Raw genomic sequence first — 26,053 nt, 5'->3', positions numbered from 1 at the left:
TCAAATGCTGCTATTGTGTCTGCTTCTATCACCTCCTCTGGCAGTGTGTTCTAGGCACTCACCACCCTGTGTGAGAAAAACATGCCTCATACACCCCTTTTTAACTTCCCCCTTGCACCTTGAACCTGTGCTCCCTAGTAATCGACGCCTTCACCCTGGGAAAATGCTTCCTATTTTCCATTCTATCCACACCATTCATAAACTTATAAACTTCTGTTAGGTTGCCCCTCAACATCCTACATTCCAGTGAAAATAAACCCAGTTCATCCATCCTTTCTCTATAGCTATAATCCCCCATACCAGGCAACGTGCTAGTAAATATTTTTTGCACCATCGCCAAAGCATCCACGTCCTTCTGGTAGTGTGGCATAAAACAGCTGCATAACTTGCCTACTCTTGTACTCAATGCCCCTTCCAATGAAGGCAAGCATGCCATAGATCTTTTTACTACCCTGTCTACCTGCACTGCCACCTTCAGTGATTTGTGGGCCTGCACACCCAGAATCCTCTGCATATCAATACTCCTAAGGGCTCTGCCATTCACTATATAATTTCCATCTGTACTTGACTTTCCAAAGTGCATCACCTCACATTTTTCTAGATTAAACTCCATCTACCATTTTTCTGGCCATAGCTCCAACTGATCTAAACCCATCATGAGGTTAGTAGGTAGGAAATGGAGGTGCGGCTTGAGGTGGGAGGAGGGGATAGGTGAGAGGAAGAACAGGTTAGGGAGGTGGGGTTCTTCCTCTCACCTATCCCCTCCTCCCACCTCAAGCCGCACCTCCATTTCCTACCTACTAACCTCATCCCGCCTCCTTGACCTGTCCATCCTCCCCGGACTGACCTAGCCCCTCCCTACCTCCCTAACTATACTCTCCTCTCCACCTACCTTCTCCTCTATCCATCGTCGGTCTGCCTCCCCCTCTCTCTCTATTTATTTCAGAACCCTCTCCCCATCCCCCTCTCTGATGAAGGGTCTAGACATGAAACGTCAGTTTTTGTGCTCCTAAGATGCTGCTTGGCCTGTGGTGTTCATCCAGCTTCACACTTTGTTATCTTAGTTTGATGATTCCTTCACTTTCCAGACTTTTGATTCCTGCCTCTATTTTTGCCCGTCAGGCAAATGGCACAGGGCAGGCCTTGCAGAATTGCTGAATTGCTTCCTGGTCAACATGCAAAATGACCTTGGCTTTTTTGATAGTCCCTAGATCTTCCTAAAAAAATCTATGGGGAATTTAGTTAGGACTTCGCTTTTGCAGCCATTGTCTGATTGAAAAGTGTTGAGCCAATCTACATGAATCTTTCTCAAACAACTTCACCCCATCAAACTTGGTCCAAGCCTTTTACCACAACCAGTGTCAACTGAACCAGCTGCTTCACATTAGAGCCAGAACCAAAGTTGTATCTTTAATTGATATAGGTCCTATGTTTAGCCAAGGTCTTGTACAAGAGTAAGGCTTGGAATCCAGAGTGTAGCTTGTTAAAAACTGGTTCTGTGATCTGTGAAATGGTTGTGCCAATATCAACATCCAGCAGAACTGGGTGATCATTTAGCCAGACAATTATTTTGGTTCGCTCTGATTTAGATGTTACTAAGCAATTTAACTGTTCCAAACCATATGTAGTTGGGCTTTCTGCGGCATTTATTCTCCTGGATACAGGCCTACAAGTTCTCTTACACAATTTAAGTCTAATGGGGCTCTTTTGCTGTCCCAGGTCTACCTGCCAGCAGCAGCTACAATGACTTGCTGGCTCAGATCTTGATGAATATGGTACCATTTGGTCAAGGCTTGGCTTTATTTTGGGTTTTTGCTGTGGGCTGACCTGGAGTCCCATTTTCCAGGGTATGTCCTGAATAAATCCATGCAATTGGCTTCATTCAAGTGCTGTTCCTGAAGCTCAGTAGGACTGGCGGGTGTCCGCTTCCATTGGAATGTCCTGCAACTCATTGCTCCACTCTGCATTTTCCAATGATGAAGCCAATGATACAGCCTGTTTGAATTCCAGTAGGACATCAGCTAGTAGGCACTTTTGCATGGTTACATCATTAATCTCACATATCAAATGGTCTCTCATGAAGGGCTAAACCAAGGTTACATGCCTATTCCAGTCATCTTAACCGAGTCAAATGTGTGATACAGATTTCCCGGGTTGTCGAATTGCCAAAGTGAAAATGATAGCATCTTAGAATTACATGAGGCTTGGAGTCGCAATATTACTTAACAAATCTGTCAACTCTTGAACATTTTTTTAGTGTCTGGTGTCTCAGGGAGAGTTAGACTCTTAATAACCGAAAACTGCCAGGAGAATTAATTGCTGCTTTTCAGCTCACCCAATGTCATTTGCCTGGAAAAACTAACATCTTCTTTCCTTATATTAGGTCCAGTCTTTGAAGAATGAGTCAAACTTCCCAAATAATGGCATGATATCAGAAATGCTTACCCCAACTCAAAGACAACTGTTGCAAGCAAATTTTTCAGGAGTGCTCTTTTGTCTTGTCACCATTTTGTCATTGTCACCAGTTTCCTCAGAGCCTGCTCTCAGAGTGAACAAGTTGTCTAGCATTCCTGTTCTTATAGTCAGCCATGGATTTCTGATTGGATCAGGTGACAGCCCCAATCAGGGAACTCATATTGTACATCTGTCTGACCTGGTTACAATCATTATACCCATATATGTTCCTTTCTAGTGGATATATATGGAACCTATATTGATTCCTCCTCGTCTGACCTCTTACTGTTTCCTATGTTTGGCATGTAAAAGGATTGTAATGGGCTGCTAACTAGCTCTCTCAATTCTCTATCCTTTATGTGTTTCCCAATTGTAACAGTCTTGGCCTTTTCTCTATTACAATTATGCAGCAGTCTTGCTGCTGCCTGCAGCTCTTTACATCGCTGTTCTAGCCTATCAACATAAGCCTGGGCTACTTCTCAGTCTCTGATTGTCTTTCTTTCATTTGAATATGCCCTTTCATGTTGGGAATAGAGTCGTCCCATGTCGATCATGCTTTCCTGTATTCTGGTGTTCTGTTCTTTGACTACAAGCTTTAACTTTTCAATTTCATCAGTAGTGATTTCTATCTGCTCTCATAGTGATCTAATCTCAGTTGGTCAGCTTGGGAACTTTCTCGGCTGCATGCTATTGCAGTTGCTGTAGTTATCTTAGTGGCCTTCTTTCCTAATTTGTTATGTGTTTCTTGTCATATGTCTTGGGTCATGGAACCTGTGGTCCAAGGTCAGTCTGATCTGCTGCAGAATTCTGTCCATTTGGGCCACTTTTTAAAAGGTATTGTTCGAGCATATCCTCCAATGTCGGATGAGGGAATACTTCTCCCATGTTGTAGTGAGCATATTATTATTGGGTGCTTTACTGGATCTCTCTTCTGTGTTATCAAGGTTTGGCAGGTGGCTGTATTGGGGTAAGGCTTCAGCTAAGCTTGAAATTGCTGGTGCCTTGACCAAGATTTTTGAATCCTTGCTAGTCATGAGAGAGATCCCTGAGGACTGGTGAGTAGCTAATGCTGTTCCTCTGTTAAAGAAGGGAAATAGGAATAATCCAGGAAACTATAGACCAGTGAGTCTCACATTCGGTGGTTGGGAAGTTATTGGAGAGAATTCTTAAGGATAGGATTTGCACAGATTTGGAAAAACATTGCTCTAACTAGAGATGGTCAGCATGGCTTTGTGTGGGGCAGGTCATATTTAACAAATTTAATTAAATTTTTTGACGGGGTGACAAAGGTGATCAATGAGGGTAGAGCAGTAGATGCTGTTTACATGAATTTTAGTAAGGCTTTTGACAAGGTCCCTCATGGTAGGCTCATCCAGAAGATTAAGATGCATGGGATCCATTGCTGCTTAAATTCAGAATTGGCTTGCCCATAGAAGGAAGAGCGTAGTGGTGGAAGGTTGTTTTTCTGGTTGGAGGTCCATGACTAGTGGTATTCTGTACTAGGATCTGTGCTGGGACCTCTGATGTCTGTGATATATAGAAATGACTTGGATAAAAAAGTACATTGTTGGGCTAGTAAGTTTGCAGATAGCATAAAGTTCATTAGAGTTGTGGATTGTGTAGAAGGTTGTCAAAGTGGGATATAGATCCGTTGCAGACATGGGCAGAGAAATGGCAGATGGATTTTAATTTGGATAAGCTTGAGGTGCTGCACTTTGGGAGATCAAACATTAAGGAAAGGTATACAGTTGTTGACAGGACTGTGAACAGCATTGATATACATGGGAATCTTGGGGTTCAAGTCCATAGTTACATGAAAGTGGCCATGTGAGTAGATAGATTGGTCACGAAGACATTTGCCATGCTTGCCTTTATTGGTCGGGGAATACAAGAGTCAGAATGTTATGGTGCAGATTTATAAGGCTTTGGTTAGGGCACACTTGTGCATTGTGTTCAGTTCTGGTTGCCACATCACAGGAAGGATGTGAAGGCTTTGGAGAGGGTACAGAAGAGGTTTACCAGGATGTTGCCTGGATTATTGGGAATGAGCTACAAAGAGCGGCTAGATTTTCTGGAGGGCGGAGACTGATGTGAGACTTGATAAAAGTCTATAAAATTATGAGATGCATCGGAGGGTTGACTGCCTGAATCCTTTTTCCAGAGTTGAAACGTCTAACACTAGGACGCATGCATCTCAGCTGGGAGGGGGAAAATTCAAAGGAGATGTGAGGGGCACGATTTCTTCACAGAAAGCGTTAGGAGTCTGGAATGCCTTGCTAGAGTGGTGGTGGAGGTCAATAGAATGGGGGTATTCAAAAGACATTTAGATAAACTCGTGAACATACAGGAATGGAAGGTTATGGACCAAGGGCATGCTGAAGGGATTAGCTTAATTTATCATCATTTTCGACAACACCATGAGCTGAAGAATCCATTCCTGTGCTGTACTGTTCTATATTAGATTAGATTAGATTCCCTACAGTGTGGAAACAGGCCCTTCAGCCTAACAAGTCCACACTGCCCCTTGAAGCATCCCACCCAGACCCATCCCCCTATAACCCACACACTCCTAAACACTATGGGTAATTTAGCATGGCCAATCCACCTAACCTGCACATCTCTGGGCTGTGGGAGGAAACCGGAGCACCCGGAGGAAACCCACGCAGGCACAGGGAGAATGTGCAAACTCCACACAGACAGTCACCCGAGGCAGGAATTGAACCTGGTTCCCTGGCACTGTGAGGCTGCAGTGCTAACCACTGAACCACCGTGCTGCCCTATTCTTTGCTCTATATTCCTGTTGCAGCCTCTCTAAGTCTTAGACAAAGGGAACTAGAGCACAGTGATACCTTCTAACACTACCTGGAAATAGATCTTTAATCTCTTCCCCAGGCCTGACTGTAGATTTTCCCACACCTGGGTATTACTTGTCTCCCTGGCCCCTCACCCAATGTCTGCTGCATGTTCCATATACTCTTTAAAACACTTGGCAGTCATTTTAATCGGAGTAGTGGAGATTGTAAGGGTGACAACAACTGTCAATGAATCTAGGCTGGCTTCCTCATACTTCCTCTATCACTTTTTTCAGCTCATGCTTTATTTGCCATGGCTGCAGAACACCTGTTTGATGGCCTAATTTCAGATTGGCTGCCTGTATCCTTAGTTACTCACTTGAATCCTGCTTTTCAAGTGAGGTATTTACCCTTTTAATTACAGATAAGGCTGAATTCTGAGGATACTAGGCTGGTAAGTTTGACTCAGGGGGATCTTGATAGTCACTTCTTATTGAAGCCTAAACAGAGACGTCAAATGTTGTTTAGATGCTCCTTAAGACAAATTAGACACCTCTAGCCAGAATTCTATGAATGAATTTGCCAAGGTGTCCCACAATATTGAGGTGGTCAAATCATGACAAACACAAACTGGTACCAATCTAAACAGTTTCAACTTTACAAGGAAACAAGTTACAATAACTTTTAATGCTAAACAATACTACCTCTAATCCCATTCAGCCCATTAAGTTCATAATGCTTCCTGAGTCTCTTGTAGATTTACACAGTTCTTTCTCATTCTTTCTTTGTCTGTGGGACTGCGAAGCTGCCTTCTCTCTCTCCTCAGAGATAGTAAGAACTGCCTATGCTGGAGTCAGAGATAACAAAGTGTGGAGCTGGAGGAGCACAGCAGACCAGGCACCATCAGAGGAGTAGGAAAGTTGACATTTGGGGTCGGGATCCTTCTTCAAAAATAGGAGAGGGGGTAGGGATCTCAGAAATAAATAGAGTTGAAATGGTTTGCAACTAGAAGGTGTTGTTGTTTGTTGCGAACAGAGTGCAGGTGCTCTACAAAGCGATCTCCAAGCATTCGCCTGGTCTCACCGATATAGAGGAGGCCACATTGGGAGCAGCAGATGCGATAGACCACATTAGTGGATGTGCAGGTGAACCTCTGTCTGATGTGAAAGATTTGTATGGTTCCATGGATAGAGGTGAGTGGGTGGCAGGTGTTGGGGTAGGTGTAGCACTTCCTGCGGTTGCAGGGAAAGGTGCCGGGGATGGTGGGGTTAGTGGGGAGGGTGGAGCAGACGAGGGAGTCATGGAGAGAGGGTCCCTACAAAAGGCAGATAGGGGTGGGGAGGGAAATATATCCTTGGTTGTGGGGTCAGATTGCAGATGGTGGAAGTGGAGAAGAATGATATGTTGAATCTGAAGGTTTGTGGGGTGTTAAGTGAGGACAAGAACGATCCTGTCTTTGTTTTTGTTGCAGGGTGGGGGTGTGAGGGCAGACGTGTGAGAAATGCAAGAGATGCAGTCGAGAGTATTTTCGACCACAGAAGTGGGGGATGTTGCCGTCCTTGAAATAAGTGGACATCTGGGATGTTCAAGAGTGGAACGCCCCATCTTGGGAGCAGATGCAGCGCAGGATGAGGAATTGGGAGGAGGGGATTGCATTCTTGTTGGAAGGTGGGTGAGAGGAAGTGTAGTCTAGGTAGTTGTGGGAGTCGGTGGGCTTGAAATAGATGTTGGTTTTGAGGTGGTCACCAGAGATAGAGGCAGGAGAGGTCCAGGAAGACGAGAGAAGGATCAGAATGGTCCAGGTGAACTTGAGGTTGGTGTGAAAGGTGTTAGTAAAGTTGATGAACTGTTCAAGCTCCTCATGGGAGCTTCCGGGCAGCACCGATACAGTCATTGATGTACTGGAGGAAGAAGTGGAAGATAGTGCCAGTAAAGCTGTGGAAGATGGACTGATGCGTGTATCCTGCAAAGAGGCAGGCATAGCTTGGGCCCCTGCAAGTTCCCATGGCCACCCCCCTTGTCGGTAGGAAGTGGGAGGAATTGAAGGAGAAGTTGTTAAGGGTAAGGACGAGTATGGTTAATTGGATTACGATATCGGTGGAGGGGGACTGGTTGGGCCTGTGGGAGAAGTGGAATGCTTTTAGACCATCTGCTTGGGGAATACAAGTGTACAGGGACTGGATTTCCATTGTGAAGATATAAGGAGCCAGGGAATTGCAAGCCTTGGAGGAGTTGGAGGGAGTGGGTGGTGTCTCAGATGTAGGTGGGGAGTTCCTGGAGCAGGGGGGAGAAGAGAGAGTCAAGGCAAGTGGATGCTTGGACACCACTTTATAGAGCACCTGTGCTCTTAGCGACAAAAGACAACATCTTCCAGTTGTGAACCACTTCAACTCTCCCTCCCACTCCCTGGAAGACTTGTCCATCCTGAGCCTCCTCCAGTGTCACAATGATGCCACCCGGAAACTGGAGGAGCAACACCTCATATTCCGCCTTGGGAGCCTACAACCCAATGGTTTCAATGTGGACTTTACCAGTTTCAAAATATCCCCAACACCAGTCTCATCCCATGACTAACCCTCCCTCTCATCCCTGCCTCCTTGCCCTGACACAACCTGTCCATCTTCTTTCCCACCTAGCCACCACTTCCACCTCACTGACCAATCCCTACCACTGCCTACCTACACACACTTATCACCATCCCACCTACATTCCCCAGCCCCAGTCCCACCCCTCCTCTCCCCAATTAGTTCTGAGCTCCCTTCCCCCTCCTCATTTCTGAAGAAAGGTCCTGACTTGAAACATCAACTTTCCTGCTCCTCTGATGCTGCCTGGCCTTCTGTGTTCCTCCAGCTCCACAGTGTGCTATTTCTCTCTTCCCTTCTCATTATCTCTCTCCGGATGGTCAGATGGTTTCCAACTTTTGCCATGTTTATCTTGTCGAAAGGCCTCCAGAAGGTGCAAGAAATTAATTTACAGGTGAACACCGTTTTTATATTTTTGGGATGGTTCTCTGGGACTTCTATGGATTTGGCCAATCAGGGAAACTCACTTAATAATTTGAAACATTTTCAATCATTTGGATGGTTTGCTCCAGTTTACTCTATTGTGTAGCAGGAACCATTGACTTTCTGCCGGACCACTCCTTTATTTGGTGGATAAGTTGTTGGGGATATGTCTGTTCAGGATAACCATTGCCTTTCATATTCTGCTAACCTCATTAGCACCTGGTTGCTGTGTTTGCATTGTGTCTGGTGTTTTAGTGGCTGTTTAGTGACTTCAGCGTTTTACCTGGCCTATGTACCCCACATTTCTTGCTGTTTGGCCAAGTTGGCCAGCTGTGTTTTAACAGCCAGGAGGCTGCTACAGAAGTCATTACCAAGGGACATGGCTTTAAGGTAAGGAGCAGGCAGTTTAAGGAGTTTTGAGGGAAAAATAGTTCACTCAGAGGCTTGTTGATATTAGGAATTCACTGCCTGAAAGAATGAAAGAAGCAGGAATTCTCAGGACATTTATGAACTACTTAAATGAGCACTTGAAACATCATGCAGACTACGATGAAAGTGCTGAAAAATGGGATTAGGATAGGCTGATGTTTGATGACTGCCAAGGACATGATGGGCTGAAACATCTGAATTTGTAAAGTCACTGACTTGGGTTTGGGGAAATGGGGTAGTGGTTACTGTAAGTATACATACAAATGTATAATACTAATAATAGAAGAAATAGCTTGGCAGGAAATATTATGCATAGTTGTCAAAGGGTTATTGTTGAGGAGTGGGATCAGCACCATCCGCCTTGGTGATGTCTTATCAACTCGTGGGCAAACGGGTTTGAGGTCAGCTCATAAGTTTGAGCCAAACTTCCTCAAAGTGTCTGACTGTTGGTTGGATTGAATTTAGAAAAAACACTGGAAAGTCAGCACTCCACAGAAAAACACACACTGCTACAGAGCTTTTTGCCATGCACTCATCAGGCTAATTCACCAGAATACCATATCAATGGAAAAATCAACATTTAATGGGTTTTCATTTTTTTCTCACACATCTGCCAAGTGGGACATTATCTAGTGCTTTACTAAATTCCACGGCAATGATATCTGTTGCTCTACCCCCATTAATCCCTTTTTTATGAACAAGAGATGCTACAATTATTATTTTCCAATCTAAGGGACATTTGCAGAATCTAGAGAATCTTGGAAAATTGCAATCAACTCGTTTACTGTCCGAGCAGCCACTTCCTTTAAGTTCCTATGATATGGCCTACCTTGGGACATGTCTCAGGAATTGACAACTTTTTTCGTTTTCTAGGTATCCCCTCCCATGGTTATTACAGCAACGTTAAGTTTGTCCCTCCTTTTCATCTTTTTATGGACACTTATTAATGGAATATTATATGAATCTTTTACAAGCAGAAGATGCAAAATATCTGTTCAATTTATTAGCCACTTCCTTTAAAATATGAATAATTTCCTGGATTCACTCTGCAGTTTCCCAGTCCACTTTTGTTAGTTCTCTTCATAAACACATAATTGCCTTTGTTTAATTTTGGAAGATAATTCTCTGACTCAGTCTTCTTTCCAACAAACTGAACGCAACGTTCAATCATAGATACAAAGTGTAGAGCTAGATGAACACAGCAGGCCAAGCAGCATCTCAGGAGCACAAAAGCTGACGTTTCGGGCTGAGACCCTTCATCAGAAAAGAGGGAGGGGGAGAGGTTTCTGATATAAATAGGGAGAGTACGGGGGAGGATCAAAGATGGATAGAGGAGAAGATAGGTGGAGAGGCGACAGACAAGTTAAAGAGGCGGGGATTGAGCTAGTAGAGGTGAGTGTATGTGGGGAAGGCAAGCCTCTGCTTGGTTTGGGAACCGCTTTGCAGAACACCTCCGCTCGGTTCGCAATAAATAATTGCACCTCCCAGTCGCAAACCATTTCAACTCCCCCTCCCATTCCTTAGATGACCTGTCCATCCTGGGCCTCCTGCAGTGTCACAACGATGCCACCTGAAGGTTGCAGGAACAGCAACTCATACTCCACTTGGGAACCCTGCAGCCCAATGGTATCAATGTGGATTTCACAAGCTTCAAAATCTCTCCTCCCACTACTGCATCCCAAAACCAGCCCAGCTTGTGCCTGCCTCCCTAACCTGTTCTTCCTCTCACCTATCCCCTCCTCCCACCTCAAGCCGCACCTCCATTTCCTTCCTACTAACCTCATCCCACCCCCTTGACCTGTCCATCCTCCCCGGACTGACCTATATCCTCCCTACCTCCCCACCTACACTCACCTGTACTGGCTTCATCCCTGCCCCTTTAACTTGTCTGTCTCCTCTCCACCTATTTTCTCCTCTATCCATCTTTGATCCGCCTCCCCCTCTCTTCCTATTTATTTCTGAACCCCCTTCCCCTCTACCATTTTTGATGAAGGGTCTAGGCCTGAAACGTCAGCTTTTGTGCTCCTAAGATGCTGCTTGGCCTGCTGTGTTCATCCAGCTCCACACTTTGTATATCAGATTCTCCAGCATGTGCATTTCCCATTATCTCTGATGCAAAGTTCAATCATATTATGATCACTTTTTGAGTATGCCTAAATTATGAGGTAATTATTTTATCCTGCCTCATTGTATGTTATGAAATCTAGACTAACCCTGCTCTCCAGTTGGCTCCAATAATCTGCTGTATGAAATTGTCTTGGAAACATTGTAAGAATTCATATTTCAGGCTATATTTTCCAGTCTGATTTGTCTAATCTGTGCACATACTTTTCTCAGAAACCCACATTATTTATTTTTGTGTATTCTGTCCTACACAGTGATTGACATCAGAAGGTTTATACACAACTCCCGCAATGGAGTTCATACCTTTACTGTTTCTTATCCATACTGATTCTACACTTGATCTTTAGAGCCAAGGTCATCTATTTTATGACTGTCATCCTCAACCATATCCTAGCTTCTCGCTTCTGAAATGTTTAGCTGTATGTTCTGGGAACTGGCTGATCCCATTGTGAACCGGCAGCAACCACATCTGCAGCACGTGTTGGTTGCTGGAAGAACTCCGGATCAGAATTAATAATCTGTAATCTAAGCTTCAAACTCTGCGGCACATCCGCGAGGGGTAGAGTTGTTTCAGGAGGCAGTCACACCCGGTAGGTTAACTGATTCAAGTTCAATAAGTGTTCGGGGACAACAGGGTGTGACTGTAAGTGAGGCAGGTAGGGGGATTCCGAGCTCAGGAGTGCAGGAGCTTCAAACCTTGACCTTGACCAACAGGTATGAGATTCTTGCTCCCTGTACGGATGAGGAAAAGGACTGTGGACAGGATGAGCCAGCTGACCACGGCACCGTGGTGCAGAAGGCCATTCAAGAGGTGGGGAGCAAAAAGACAAGTAGTTGTTGCAGGGGATTCTATTATTAGGGGGACAGATAGTGTCCTATGCAAGCCGGATTGGGAGTCCCACATGGTGTGTTGCCTGCCCGGTGCCAGGGTGCGGGACATCTCCGACCGGCTTGAAAGGATATTGGAGGGGGAGGGGGAGGATCCAGTCATTGTGGTCCACATTGGAACTAACAACATCGGCAAGGCTGGGGTCGAGGACCTGTTCAGGGATCATCAAGCACTAGGAAGGAAATTGAAGTACAGTTCCTCAAGGGTCATAATCTCCGGATTACTGTCTGAGCCACGTGCCAGTTGGCATACAGATAAGAAAGTTAAGGAAGCAATCACATGGCTGAGAGAGTGGTGCGGGAAAGAGGGATTCCATGTCATGGGGCATTGGCATCAGTTTTGGAACCCGGGGCGGTTGGGGGTGGTGGGGGGGGGGTGGAATCTGTACTATTGGGATGGTCTCCACCTGAACCGATCTGGAACCAGTGTTCTAGTGAAAAGGATAAATAGGGTGGTCAGTAGGACTTTAAACTTCTGAGTCAGGGGCAAGGCAAAGCTAAAGCCACAGGGACTATGGAGTTAAATGGAAAGATAAGCATCAGGATAGCATGTGTACAGGTGGGTTTAAGCTCGAGGCAGACTAGGAATACAGCAAAAAGTAAGGACAACTTAGGACATCTTATGATTTCCAATATCTCTAATAATGATAAGAAAGTTACCATTAAGGCACTTTACCTAAATGCTTGTAGTATTCAGAACAAAGTAGAAGAATTAACGGCACAAATCATCTTGAATGATTATGATGTGGTAGGCATCGCAGAGACATGGTTGCAGGGAGTTCAGGACTGGCAGTTAAACATCCAAGGATTCACAACTTATCGAAAAGACAGGGAGGTGGGCAGAGGGGGCAGGGTTGCCTTGTTAGTTAAGAATGAAATTAAATCTATGGCACTGAATGACATAGGGTCAGAGGGTGTGGAGTCTGCGTGGGTGGAGTTGAGGAGCCACAGAGGCAAAAAAACCATAACGGGAGCTATGTACAAACCTCCTAACAGTGATCAGGACCAGGGGTGCAAGATGCACCAGGAAATAGATAGGGCATTTCAGAAAGGCAAGGTCACGGTGATCATGAGGAACTTCAGTATGCGGGTGGGCTAGGTGAATAATGTTGCCAGTGCATCCAAAGAAAGGGAATTCATGGAATGATTGCAGATGGCTTTTTGGAAAAGCTTGTGATGGAGCCCAGAAGGGAACAGGCTATTCTGGACTTAGTGCTATGTAATGAGCCAGACTTTATAAAAGATCTTAAAGTAAGGGAACACTTAGGAGGCAGCGACCAGAGTTCAGTCTGATGTTTGAAAGAGAGAAGGCAAAATTGGATGTAACCGTGTTGCAGTTAAATAAAGGTAATTACAGGGGCATGAGAGAGGAATTGACAAAAATCAACTGGAAGCAGAGCCTAGTGGGGAAGACAGTAGAGCAACAATGGCAGGAGTTTCTGGGTGTAATTGAGGACACAGAACAGAGGCTCATCCCAAAGAAAAGAATGATTATGGGGGGGAGGGGCAGGATTAGACAGCCATGGCTGGCGAAGGAAGTCAGGAAATGTAGCAAAGAAAAAGAGACAGACTATAAAGTGGCCAAGAGCACTGGGAAATCAGAAGATTGGGAAGGCTATGAAAACAAACAGAGGATAAAAAAGAGAACAATAAGGAAGGAGAAGATCATATATGAAGGTAGGCTGGCTAGTAATATTAGAAATGATAGTAAAAGCTTCTTTCAATATATAAGAAACAAACGAGAGGCAAAAGTAGACATTGGGCCGCTCTAAATTGATGCCAGAAGGCTAGTGACGGGACATAAGGAAATAGCTGAAGAACTTAATAAGTACTTTGCATCAGTCTTCGCAGTGAAAGACATGGGTAATATTCCAACAATTAAGGTGAGTCAGGGAGCAGAGCTGAGTACGGTAGGCATTACAAAAGAGAAAGTGCTAGAAAAGCTAAAAGGTCTAAATATTGATAAATCTCCTGGACTCGATGGGCTACATCCTAGAGTTCTGAGGGAGGTGGCTGAGGAAATAGTGGAGGCTTTGGTCATGATCTTTCAAAAGTCACTGGAGTCAGGGAACATCCCAGATGATTGGAAAATCACTGTTGTAACCCCCTTGTTTAGGAAAGGATCAAGATAAAAGATGGAAAATTATAGGCTGATTAGCCTAACCTCGGTTGTTGGTAAAATTCTTGAATCCATTGTCAAGGAGAAGATTTCTAAATTCTTGGAAGTGCAGGGTCAGATTAGAACAAGTCAGCATGGATTTAGTAGGGGGGAGATCATGCCTGACAAGTCTGTTAGAATTCTTTGAAGAGGTAACAAGTTGGTTAAACCAGGGAAACCCAGTGGATGTTATCTATCTTGACTTTCATTTGGCATTTGATTAAGTGTCTCACGGGAGGCTGCTGAGTGAGGTGAGGCCCCATGGTATTCAAGGTGAGCTAATGGCATGGATTGAGGATTGGCTGTCTGACAGAAGGCAGAGAGTTGGGATAAAAGGCTCTTTTTCGGAATGGCAACCAGTGACAAGTGGTGTCCCGCAGGGTTCAGTGTTAGGGCCGCAGCTGTTCACTTTATATATTAATGATCTGGAATAAGGGACCGGGGGAATTCTGGCAAAGTTTGCTGATGAAATGAAGTGAGGTGGATCGGCAGGTAGTACTGAGGAGGTGGGGAAGCTGCAGAAAGATTTAGACAGTTTAGTAGAGTTGTCCAGGAAATGGCTGATGAAATTCAACGTGAGCAAATGCGAGGTCTTGCACTTTAGAAAAAAGAATACAGGCATGGATTATTTTCTAAACAGTGAGAAAATTCATAAAGCTGAAGTGCAAAGGGATCTAGGAGTTCTAGTCCAGGATTCTCTAAAGGTTAACTTGCAGGTTGAGCCCGTGATTAAGAAAGCGAATGTAATGTTGTCATTTATCTCAAGAGGATTGGAATATAAAAGCAGCGATGTGCTTATGAGACATTATAAAGCTCTAGTTAGGCCCCGTGTAGAATACTGTGTCCAATTTTGGGCCCCACACCTCAGGAAGGATATACTGGCACTGGAGTGTGTCCAGCAGAGATTCACACGGATGATCCCTGGAATGGTAGGTTTGACATATGATGAACAGCTGAGGATCCTGGGATTGTATTCATTAGAGTTTAGAAGGTTGAGGGGAGATCTAATAGAAACTTACAAGATAATGTATGGCTTAGAAGGTGTGGACGCTGGGAAGTTGTTTCCATTAGGCAGGGAGACTAGGACCCTTGGGCACAGCCTTAGAATTAGAGGGGGTCAATTTAGAACGGAAATGAGGAGATATTTCTTCAGCCAGAGAGTGATGGGCCTGTGGAATTCATTGCCATGGAGCGCAGTGGAGGCCGGAATGTTAAATGTCTTCAAGGCAGAGATTGATAAATTCTTGATCTCATAAGGAATCAAGGGCTACGGGGAGAGTGTGGGTAAGTTGAGTTGAAATGTCCATCAGCCATGATTAAATTGCATAGTTGTCTCGATGGGCCAAATGGCCTTACTTCCACTCCTATGTCTTATGATCTTATGGTCACGTGTTCTTGAATATTCAAGCCCCAGGCCTTGCTATCTTGCAGTCTGGTCACTGTAACGGTTATCAGATCAGACATACACACTTACATTTCAGCTGTTAATTAATCTAATTTATTATGAGTGCAATGTGTATTCAGATCCAGAGCATTTTACTGTGGGTTTTAAAAAAAAACCATTTTTGCAATCTTTGTTCTCATCTGCTCTCATAAACTCAAGTTTGTGCACTCCATCCTTCCTGCCAAACTGATTATACTGTCCGCATTTCTACCTTGCTCTGTTGCTGTCATTTCCTTCTTTCATTTTTCATATCTTTCCAGACTTCACTTCTGTCTCACTATTAGATTTAAAGCTCACCAGTCTCAGCACGCTGCAGAACATTACATCATTACAGCTTCCACTTTCAGAAGTACTGGTCCCAGTGCCCAGTGAATCAAAAGTTATTCTACTGCACAGACCACTGAGTTTCAGATATAGTTCTGTAATCATATTTATCCCCATTTATTGAATTGATTCTACCAGGCTGAATATCTTCTTTAGATGCTGCTGCCCATTTCCAGGCCCTCCTGTCTTCCAGTCTACCTCCATACAAAATTATGATTCCTAGATAAACCCTTTGCTGCTTTTTCGATACATTGACTCAACAGCTGTTGCTCACTTGTTATTTGGCTGCAGAATCTTGACAATCAAACCCAAACCTTCTGGTAACTTTGCTCATCTAAAGTATCATAGAATACAAGATAAAAATGAACTATCTACAATCGGTGTAAAGTTGAACAGAATTCATGATAGACATGACAAACATACAAATTAGGAACAGAAGTAGGCCATGTGGTCTCTTGATAATAAAATGTGAAGCTGGATGAACACAGCAGGCCAAGCAGCATCTCAGAAGCACAAAAGCTGACGTTTCAGGCCAAGACCATTCATCAGAGAGGGGGATGGGGTGAGGGTTCTGGAATAAATAGGGAGAGAGGGAGAGGTGGACTGAAGATGAAGAGAAAAGAAGATAGGTGGAGAGGAGAGTATCGGTGGGGAGGTAGGGAGGGGATAGGTCAGTCCAGGGAAGACAAACAGGTCAAGGAGGTGGGATGAGGTTAGTAGGTAGGAAATGGAGGTGCGGCTTGGGGTGGGAGGAAGGGATGGGTGAGAGGAAGAACAGGTTAGGGAGGCAGAGACAGGCTGGGCTGGTTTTGGGATGCAGTGGGGGGAGGGGACGAACTGGGCTGGTTTTGGGATGGGGAGGGGAGATTTTGAAGCTGGTGAAGTCCACATTGATACCATTGGGCTGCAGGGTTCCCAAGCGGAATATGAGTTGCTGTTCCTGCAACCTTCGGGTGGCATCGTTGTGGCATTGCAGGAGGCCCATGATGGGCATGTCATCTAAAGAATGGGAGGGGGAGTTGAAATGATTCGCGACTGGGAATGCAGTTGTTTGTTGCGAACTGAGCGGAGGTGTTCTGCAAAGCGGTCCCCAAGCCTCCGCTTGGTTTCCCCAATGTAGAGGAAGCCACACCGGGTACAATGGATACAGTATACCACATTGGCAGATGTGCAGGTGAACCTCTGCTTAATATGGAAAGTCATCTTGGGGCCTGGGATAGGGGTGAGGAAGGAGGTGTGGGGGCAAGTGTAGCACTTCCTGCGGTTGCAGGGGAAGGTGCCGGGTGTGGTGGAGTTGGAGGGCAGTGTGGAGCGAACAAGGGAGTCATGGAGAGAGTGGTCTCTCCGGAAAGCAGACAAGGGTGGGGATAGAAAAATGTCTTGGGTGGTGGGGGGGATTGTAGATGGCGGAAGTGTCGAGGATGATGCGTTGTATCCGGAGGTTGGTGGGGTGGTGTGTGAGAACGAGAGGGATCCTCTTTGGGTGGTTGTGGCAGGGGCGGGGTGTGAGGGATGTGTTGCGGGAAATGCAGGAGACACGGTCAAGGGCGTTCTCGATCACTGTGGGGGGAAAGTTGTGGTCCTTGAAGAATTTGGACATCTGGGATGTGCGGGAGTGAAATGCCTCATGCGGCGGAGGCGGAGGAATTGGGAATAGGGGATGGAATTTTTTCAGGAGGGTGGGTGGGAGGAGATGTATGGTCTCTTGAATGTGCTTCACCAGTCGACCATGACACTTCTTCCCCCACCTACGTCTGATGCCCTTTGACTCTCTTGTTAGTCCAGAATATATCCACCCCACCTTGAAATTCATCATAACCTTGCTTCCACTGTTGCAGTAATGTTAATAGAAGGTGATGGCCTAGTGGTATTATTGCTAGACTGTTAATCCAGAGCCCAGGTGAAGGTCTAGGGACTCAGGTTCAGATCCTGTTATGATAGATGGTGGAATTTGATTTCAACATAAATCTACAAGAGGGCGGAAGTGGAAAGTTTATGAGAAAAGTGAGAGAATTATTTTTTAAAAAGGGGTGGCATGGTGAGACAATGTTTAGCACTACACTACACCTCACTGCATCAGGGAGCCGGGTTCAATTACAGCCTCCGATGACTGTCTGGATGGAGTTTTCATGTTCTCTCCATGTCAGTGTGGGTCACGTCTGGGTGCGCCGCTTTCCTCCAGCAGTCCAAAGATGTGCGGGTTAGGTGGATTGGCCATGCTAAATTGCCCATTGTTTATTGCATGGATTAGCTGTAGGTAATGAATGGTTGCAGGGATACGGTAGGGGGTTGAGTCTGGGTGGGATAATCTTTGGAGAGTCAGTGTGGCCTTTTTGCCCATACTGTAAGGATTCTATAACTCTCTGGACCTCTTTGTAAGCTACACGCGGAAAAAAAAGTCTCCTCATGTATACCTCAAATAGGAGATCCCTTATCTTGAAACTGTGTCTCCCTTGTGCTTTTAAAAAAAGTCTTTGTTTTCCTGTGCCATTTCTAACAGAAAGCCAACGAATGTTAAGAGACATTGTGGACATCGCAGGAGTTATTGATAAACACAAGAAGGTATTGAGGGAAAAAGTCCAGTACATCACTGAATACACCAGTAAGCCTGGTGCAAAGATCCTGATAACGGAGAATTTCACCAACCTATGGATAACTGAAGGCGACTGCAACTCGATTCCCCAAAGACATGAGGTGATGGATATTGAAGCCATGTCCAAGCAGAAGCCTGGTGCTCGTTCCATTGACTACAGAGAAATATTCCTCTGTTCACAGCATGAATCCCGGCCACCGAGGATCATCTTAACTAAGGGATTGGCTGGAATTGGGAAAACTATCTGTGTGCATAAGTTTGTTTATGACTGGAGTAGTGGCTCAGCGGCCTTGGACTTTGACTTTCTGCTCATGTTTCCGATCAGAGAACTCAATCTGCTGCCAGAAAGTAAACTCAGCATCTGCCAGCTGGTCCAGAGGTATTATCCTCACATTGAGGACACAGCAGCCCTCTTAAAGGATCCCGATATCAAATGTCTCTTCATCTTTGATGGCTTAGATGAAAGTCGTCTCTGCTTGGATTTTAAGAAGAGCCCAGAATATGCTGACATTGAGTACGCGATGAAACTCCATGTTCTCCTTGTCAATTTAATTAAAGGAAATGTGCTTTCCCATGCCTCTGTTTGGATAACGGCCCGTCCTGCAGCTGCCCGCCAAATCCCAGCTGCTTACATTGACAGACTGACAGAAATTCAAGGGTTTCGGGATGAAGACAAAGTGGAATACTTTCACAAAAAGTGCAAAGGAAAAGCAGATATGATTCTGTCCAATGTGATGAGGCAACCTAGCCTTTTTGCCATGTGCTATGTCCCAGCTTTCTGTTGGATTCTGGCTACTGTCCTGCAACATGGCATGAAATCTTACAGTGAGACGGAAATCCAACAATACACCCCCAGAACGATCACTGAGGTCTACAGCAACTTCTTGCTTGTGATGATAATGTACCACCAAGATAAGCAGAGCCACGGGGTAACTGAGAGGGAGAAGATTATTGACTTGCTGCAAGCCAAGCGCCCAGTCATTCTCAGCCTGGGGAGGTTGGCTTTCCACTGTTTGAAAGTCCAAAAGCTGGTCTTCTGTCAAAAGGACCTGGAGTCATTTCGGGTGGACCTGTCTTTGCTATGTGATGGCTTTTGCAAAGAGATCCTTCTGCAGGACGAGCCCGTCTTTCAGCACAAGGCTTATGCCTTCATACACCTGACGATGCAGGAGTATTTTGCTGCCCTATATGTTTTCCTTCAGCACCACATGGGCCAGCACCCAAACCCACTAGCAAAAGGGCTGATGACAAAGGTGCGAGGCCTGTTCTCCCGTCCCAGCTTTTCTGATGTTTGCAGAAGTGCATGCAAGAAAGCAGCAGGGAGCCAAAGTGGGCACCTGGATATGTTCCTCCGCTTCCTCTGTGGTCTCTCAACTGAAAAGAGCCTGCGACTTTTGCAGGGTCTGTCAAGCCGGGAGGCGAGCAGTGCTGAGGATGCCATACGGACTGCAGCCTACATCAAGAGAACTTTACATAGGGACATTGCTCCGGAACGATGCCTGAACTTGTTCTATTGCTTAAATGAGCTAAATGATGGCTGTATAGCCGACAAACTGAAGGAATCACTAAGGGAGGGAGTTCTGTCCACTCGAGACCTGGAATCAGATGACTATTCGGCCATAGCATTTGTGCTTCAAACATCTAACTCGGACATGCAGGAGTTCAATATAGCAGATTACAATGTTTCTTCTGAACTGCTCTGGAAGTTGCTTCCTGTTGCAAAACTATTCAGAACAGTGAAGTACGTAATTTCTCTCGCAATTTGAATTAAAGGACCTTATCGTACTTTTGTATGTACACACACAGCTGTACGTACAATTAATATCACTTGTTTTAATATCAATGTGTTTTATACCAGTTGTATAATATCAACATCCATTTTCACACAATTAGAACATAGAACATAGAACATTACAGCACAGTACAGGCCCTTCAGCCCTCGATGTTGTGCCGACCTGTCATACCGATCTCAAGCCCATCTAACCTACACTATTCCATGTGCATCCATATGCTTATCCAATGACGACTTAAATGTACCTAAAGTTGGCGAACCTATTACCGTTGCAGGCAAAGCGTTCCATTCCCTTACTACTCTCTGAGTAAAGAAACTACCTCTGACATCTGTCCTATATCTTTCACCCCTCAATTTAAAGCTATGCCCCCTCGTGCTTGCTGTCACCATCCTGGGAAAAAGGCTCTCCCTGTCCACCCTATCTAACCCTCTGATTATTTTATATGTTTCAATTAAGTCACCTCTCAACCTTCTACTCTCTAATGAAAACAGCCTCAAGTCCCTCAGCCTTTCCTTGTAAGACCTTCCCTCCATACCAGGCAACATCCTAGTAAATCTCCTCTGCACCCTTTCCAAAGCTTCCACATCCTTCTTATCATGCGGTGACCAGAACTGTACGCAATACTCCAAGTGCGGCTGCACCAGAGTTTTGTACAGCTTCACCATAACCTCTTGGTTCCGGAACGCGATCCCTCTATTAATAAAAGCTAAAACACTGTATGCCTTCTTAACAGCCCTGTCAACCTGGGTGGCAACTTTCAAGGATCTGTGTACATGGACACTGAGATCTCTCTGCTCATCTACACTACCAAGAATCTTACCATTAGCCCAGTACTTTGCCTTCCGGTAACTCCTACCAAAGTGCATCACCTCACACTTGTCTGCATTAAACTCCATTTGCCACCTCTCTGCCCAGTTCTCCAGCTTATCTATGTCTCTCTGCAACCTGCAGCATCCTTCGTCACTATCCACAACTCCTCTGACCTTATAAATGTAGTTGAGAGATTTCCTTTGTTTCTGTTTCTGAAGTCATAAATTGTTCTGAAGTTGCACTGGGAATTACAATTAGATTAAGTTTTTTAATATGTTGTCATGTTGGAACATATCATGGAATGAAACTCTTCTATGGTGGTAAAATAGGCTATAGTCCATTGATAATAAAATGTGAGGCTGGATGAACACAGCAGGCCAAGCAGCATCTCAGGAGTGCTCCTGAGATGCTGCTTGGCCTGCTGTGTTCATCCAGCCTCACATTTTATTATCTTGGAATCTCCAGCATCTGCAGTTCCCATTATCTCTGATACTATAGTCCATTGATTTCTGATTTTCTCTCGTACAAAAATAATGCGCTTGGGGTCTAGGTATATTAACTTGTATGCTATGTGCTACTAATTTGCTTTTATGTATATTTTTAGTTAACTCTGGGGTGTACTAGAACAGAGGTTTGCTGAAATTGCAAATGTACAAAAGATGCAGTGTAGTTCAGTTTTCAGTCTTCCTATTGTATTGGAAAATTGTTACTGAAATAACTCCACAGAGACTGGTATCCTGTCACTAAGTCTTCTCCCCATTAGCAATTCTGCTGGAGCTATCCCTGCAGTTGCATGAGAGGTGGTCCTATAATCAAATAGGAACCAGGACATTTTGGTAGGTTGTTTCTTTGTGCTTGCCTTCGAAGTTTGGACTGCTCTTTCTGCCGGACCATTGGATGATGGGTGGAATGGAACTGTATTTATATGATGAATAGCAATCAACTTTAGGAAATACTCAAATTCCCTACTGGTAAGCACTTATCTGTGACTGGAAGAATGTCTAGAAAATTTAAAGTCATTACAGACTCTTCCAGTGGTGGTATCACTGCTGCTGTATTTGCCAGCCAGAGGCGGCTTAATGCATCCCGGATGGTGTTGCAACTTGTATTAGAGCCCAGCACTGAATTCAGCCTGAAGTTATGGGCAGCACTGACTTGTCTTCTTTAAATAGACCTAGTAAGTGTTTATGGTCTGTTATTGTTATAAAAAATTACATAAAAAGGTATTGATGGAACTTTCTGCCTCCAAATATCACTGTTAAGCCTTCATTCCCTACTTGGGCACATTTATGCCTTGCTTGAGCAAACATCCTGGAAGCATACACTGCTTGGCATTCATCTCCATCGGGCCACTCGGCATTCCACTCCATTGTGTGTCAATTCCAATTCTTGCTTAGGATCATAGTGTACCAATCCCTTAGAGGATGATAGCTGTTTCTTCACTTTCCTGAAAGTTATATCTTGAAATGTGCCCATTTCTAGTGGTGACCCTTTTTTCCGAGTGGATGCCAAACTGCCAGGATGGGAGCCAGGTTATGTATGAACTTTCTGTGATAATTCACCAGGCCACTGAAAGACCTAAGTTCCAGTACTGATGTGGGAGCTGGGGCACCTTTGATCACCCTCACTTTATATTCCAATGGGTGTAATCCAGTTCAGTTGACTCTGCAGCTGGAGTAGGTCACCTGGGGTGCCTGGAACATTTTTTTTCCCTCTTAAGAGGGAGAAATGCATAAGGACTATGTCCAAGTTTTGTTGGTTATTATTGGTCATTATTGGTCTTCCCAGTTAATAGCATGTCATCTAGATAAATGGCAACCAGGAACAGACCTTGTAGAATGTTCCCCATCATTCGCTGAAAAATTGCACAGGCTCATGATACCCCAAATGACAGTCTCGTACATCGGTAGCATACTGTGGGAATCCCGATTTATGCACAATTGCAAGTGCACATAGCTCATGACAACATTTGTGAAGGACAGTTGCTTTCCAGCTTTTTAAGTAAGTCCTCCTTGTAGGCATTAGGTAGTTATCCAGCTGTGAAAAGTGGTTTACCATTTATTTAAAATCCCCTCAAAGGTGAACCTTTGGTCTTCACAATTGGGGTTCGACCAGTGTTACCCATTCCACAAACTGGACTGGTTGGATGATTCCTTCATTTTCCAGAATTCTGATTTCTGCCTTTACTTCTGCCTGTAAGGCAAATAGCAATGGGTGGGCGTATGCAATTGTGGAATTGCTTCCAGGTCAACATACAAGGTGGCCTTGGCTCCTTTGATATTCCCTGACCTTCCTGAAAAACTTTTGGGTATTTAATTAGGACTTCATTCATGCAGCTATTTTCTAATTGAAAAATATTAAGCCAATTTATATGAATCTTTCTCAGCTGATTTTGTCCAATTAAGCTTGGTCCCAAACCTTTTTCTACAATAAGTAGTAACTGCACCAGTGTTTCTCATAGAAAACCAGAATGGAAGTTGTGTCCTTATCTGAATGTTTCCCAGTATAGGTTTGCATTCTATCCAAGATCTTGGTTAGTGCAGAGCGATTTTGTAAAAGACTTGTTAAACACTGATACAGCACTGATATCGACCTCCATGAGAAATGGGTGACCATTTCACCAAACCATTTTGATTGGTTCTGATTTGGATGTTGCTTAAGCAATTTAACTGTTCCAAACAAGATATCGGTGAACTTTCCTAGGTGTGCACTCTCCTGGATGCTGATTTATAAGTTCTCATATTCAATTTAGGTCTTGAGACTCTTCTTTGTCGAGCGTGCATACCAGAAACTATTACAATGGCTTGCCCTCTCTCCCTATTTATTTCAGAATCCTCTCCCCATCCCCCCTTTCTGATGAAGCGTCGAGGCCCGAAACATCAAGTTTTGTGCTCCTAAGATTCTGCTTGGCCTGCTGTGTTCATCCAGCCCCACAGTTTGTTATCTTGGATTCTTCAGTATCTGCAGTTCCCATTATCTCTGGTCACAACGGCTTGCCATCCTGGATCCTGAAGAAAATTTTAACCATTTGGCTTTGTTTTGCAGTTTTGCTGTTCAGGATATGTCCTGAGTGAGGTCATGCAATTGCCTTCATGCAACTTGTGTTCCCAAGCTCAATCAGACTGGCAAAGGTGTCAATTTCTATTGGAATACCATGCAACTCATTTGCTCCACATGCCACATTTTCCAATGATAAAGCCAGTGATAGTGCCAGTTTGAAGTCCAGTTAGGCATCACCAGTTAGGTGCTTTTACATGGTAACAACATTAATCTCACATACCAAATGGTCTCTCAGCATCTCATTAAGGGTTAAAACAAAGTCACATGCCTCTGCCAGTTGTCTTAACCTGGTCAAAAATTCTGATATGGTTTCAACTGGTTATCAAATTGCCGAGTAAAACTGATAGTGTCTCAGAATTAGAGGAGGCTTGGGTGGGTCATAATATTTCTTAACTATATCTGTCAGTACTTAAAAGATGTCTCAGGGAAAGTTCCTAATAAAAAAGAAAGCTATGGGTCCACAAAGCTGTTGGGAGAATTACCTATTGCTTTTCATCTACTCCAATGTCATTTGCACAGAAAAAAAAATGCATTCTTTCCACATACTGGGCCCAGTTTTCGATGGCAAGCTTGAATGAATCAAGCTGCCCAAAAAAATAGCCTGATGCCAGAAATGCCTATCATAACTCAAAGATGACTGTTGTGAGCAAATGTTTTCAGAAACATGCATTTCTCTCACTGCCACTGAAATAACTCCACAGAGGCTGTTATCGCATAACCAAGTCACTGTTTATTTATACATGTAAAGTCTTTGACACTGACCAAACTCTCGAAGAGTGAACAAAACCTCTGACACTCCTGTTTATGTTTGTCATGCAGGGCTCCCTGATTAGATTAGATTACCTACAGCATGGCAACAGGCCCTTTGGCCCAACAAGTCCACACCACCTACCAAGCATCCTACCCAGACCCATCCCCCTATAACCCCCACACCCCTGAACACTACGGGCAATTTAGCATGGCCAATCCACCTAGCCTGCACATCTTTGGACTGTGGGAGGAAACTGGAGCACCTGAAGAAAACCTATGCAGACACGGGGAGAATGTGCAAACTCCACACAGACAGTCACCCGAGGTGGGAATCGAACCCGGGTCCCTGGCTCTGTGAGGCTGCAGTGCTATGTTCTATCCATGAATTGAGGGGAATGTAGGTTAGGTTATTTTATTTTTTGATTAGGATTATTTCACGGCACAACATCGTGGGCCGAAGGGCCTGTACAGTGCTGTACTTTTCTATGTTCTATGTTCTAACCACTGAGCCACTTGGCCCCAATCTGGGAACTTGTACTCTATGAGGTTCACCTCGCTAAATTCATTTCAATCACTGCAGGTATTGATGAGTTAACCAACGAGAAAGAAATTTAACCTTCTTGCATTTTTACCATGTCCTCATTCCTTAACGTTTTAACATTTATGGATATGGTCCCAGATATGGCTACAATTCCTACCACTACTCCTTGCATATGCAGACAGAATTATATAAGAGTAATCCAAGTAAAACAAATGAAGGCCTTTAATTCAAGAAAAATCTAGAAATAATTTTGGAGAAACTCAACAGGTCTGGCAGAATCTGTAGATGGAAAGCAGAATTAATATTTTGAGTCCAGGGATCCTTCAGTTGTTGGCTTCAAATTTAAAAAAAAACTTCTCTTCAATTTTAAATGAGGAACAATCCAGTTGAAATTGAAATCAGAATATTTATTAATGCAGTAAGATATTTGAAGCACAATGCCAAGCTATTAATTTTAATGTATTAATTCAAAGCTTATAATTTCAGTGGCTATTTTAATGTAATAATTATTTTATGACTGTGGGTTTTAACTTTGATAAATATACATTTAATTTTCATTTTTTGCAACATCAGGTTAGTTCAAAAAGATGTAACAAAGCACCTGGTGAACTTTTTCGAATCTCTCCTGATTTTATCCAAAAGTCAAGTTCAGGAACTTTGGTAAGAGGATGACAGTCTTTTAAGCTTGTGAAATGATATGGTGGTGGTGCCCCGGTTCTCCTTCCATAACTGTACACCACTGTACACTTACTTTTGAATTAAAGTCAGTTCCCTACTTTAAGTGATTTTGGGTTATGATCACCGTAATTTTATAAATTAAGGTCAATATGGAGAGAATGTCCTCTGTTGGAATTTATATCACAACTCTGAAGGGCAGAGGAATGATGG

General features: G+C 44.2%; 1 protein-coding gene across 2 annotated transcripts in view; it reads left to right on the top strand.

The window, feature by feature from the left end:
• LOC125447197 (NACHT, LRR and PYD domains-containing protein 3-like) overlaps positions 1 to 26,053 on the top strand; it is a 110,613-nt gene that overhangs the window by 16,457 nt on the left and 68,103 nt on the right. The window contains exons 4-5 of one of the 2 annotated variants that reach the window (XM_059640762.1): positions 18,119 to 19,952; positions 25,739 to 25,825. In XM_059640762.1, coding sequence (XP_059496745.1) covers positions 18,119 to 19,952; positions 25,739 to 25,825 — 1,921 coding nt within the window. The remainder of the gene's footprint in view (positions 1 to 18,118; positions 19,953 to 25,738; positions 25,826 to 26,053) is intronic. The other variant, XM_059640764.1, reaches the window with a different exon arrangement.

This window comes from Stegostoma tigrinum, chromosome 38 (genome assembly GCF_030684315.1).
Source record: "Stegostoma tigrinum isolate sSteTig4 chromosome 38, sSteTig4.hap1, whole genome shotgun sequence".
NCBI classification, from domain to species: domain Eukaryota; kingdom Metazoa; phylum Chordata; class Chondrichthyes; order Orectolobiformes; family Stegostomatidae; genus Stegostoma; species Stegostoma tigrinum.
The sequence above is the reverse complement of the archived record's forward strand: the minus strand, read 5'-3'. Positions and strand labels throughout refer to the sequence as shown.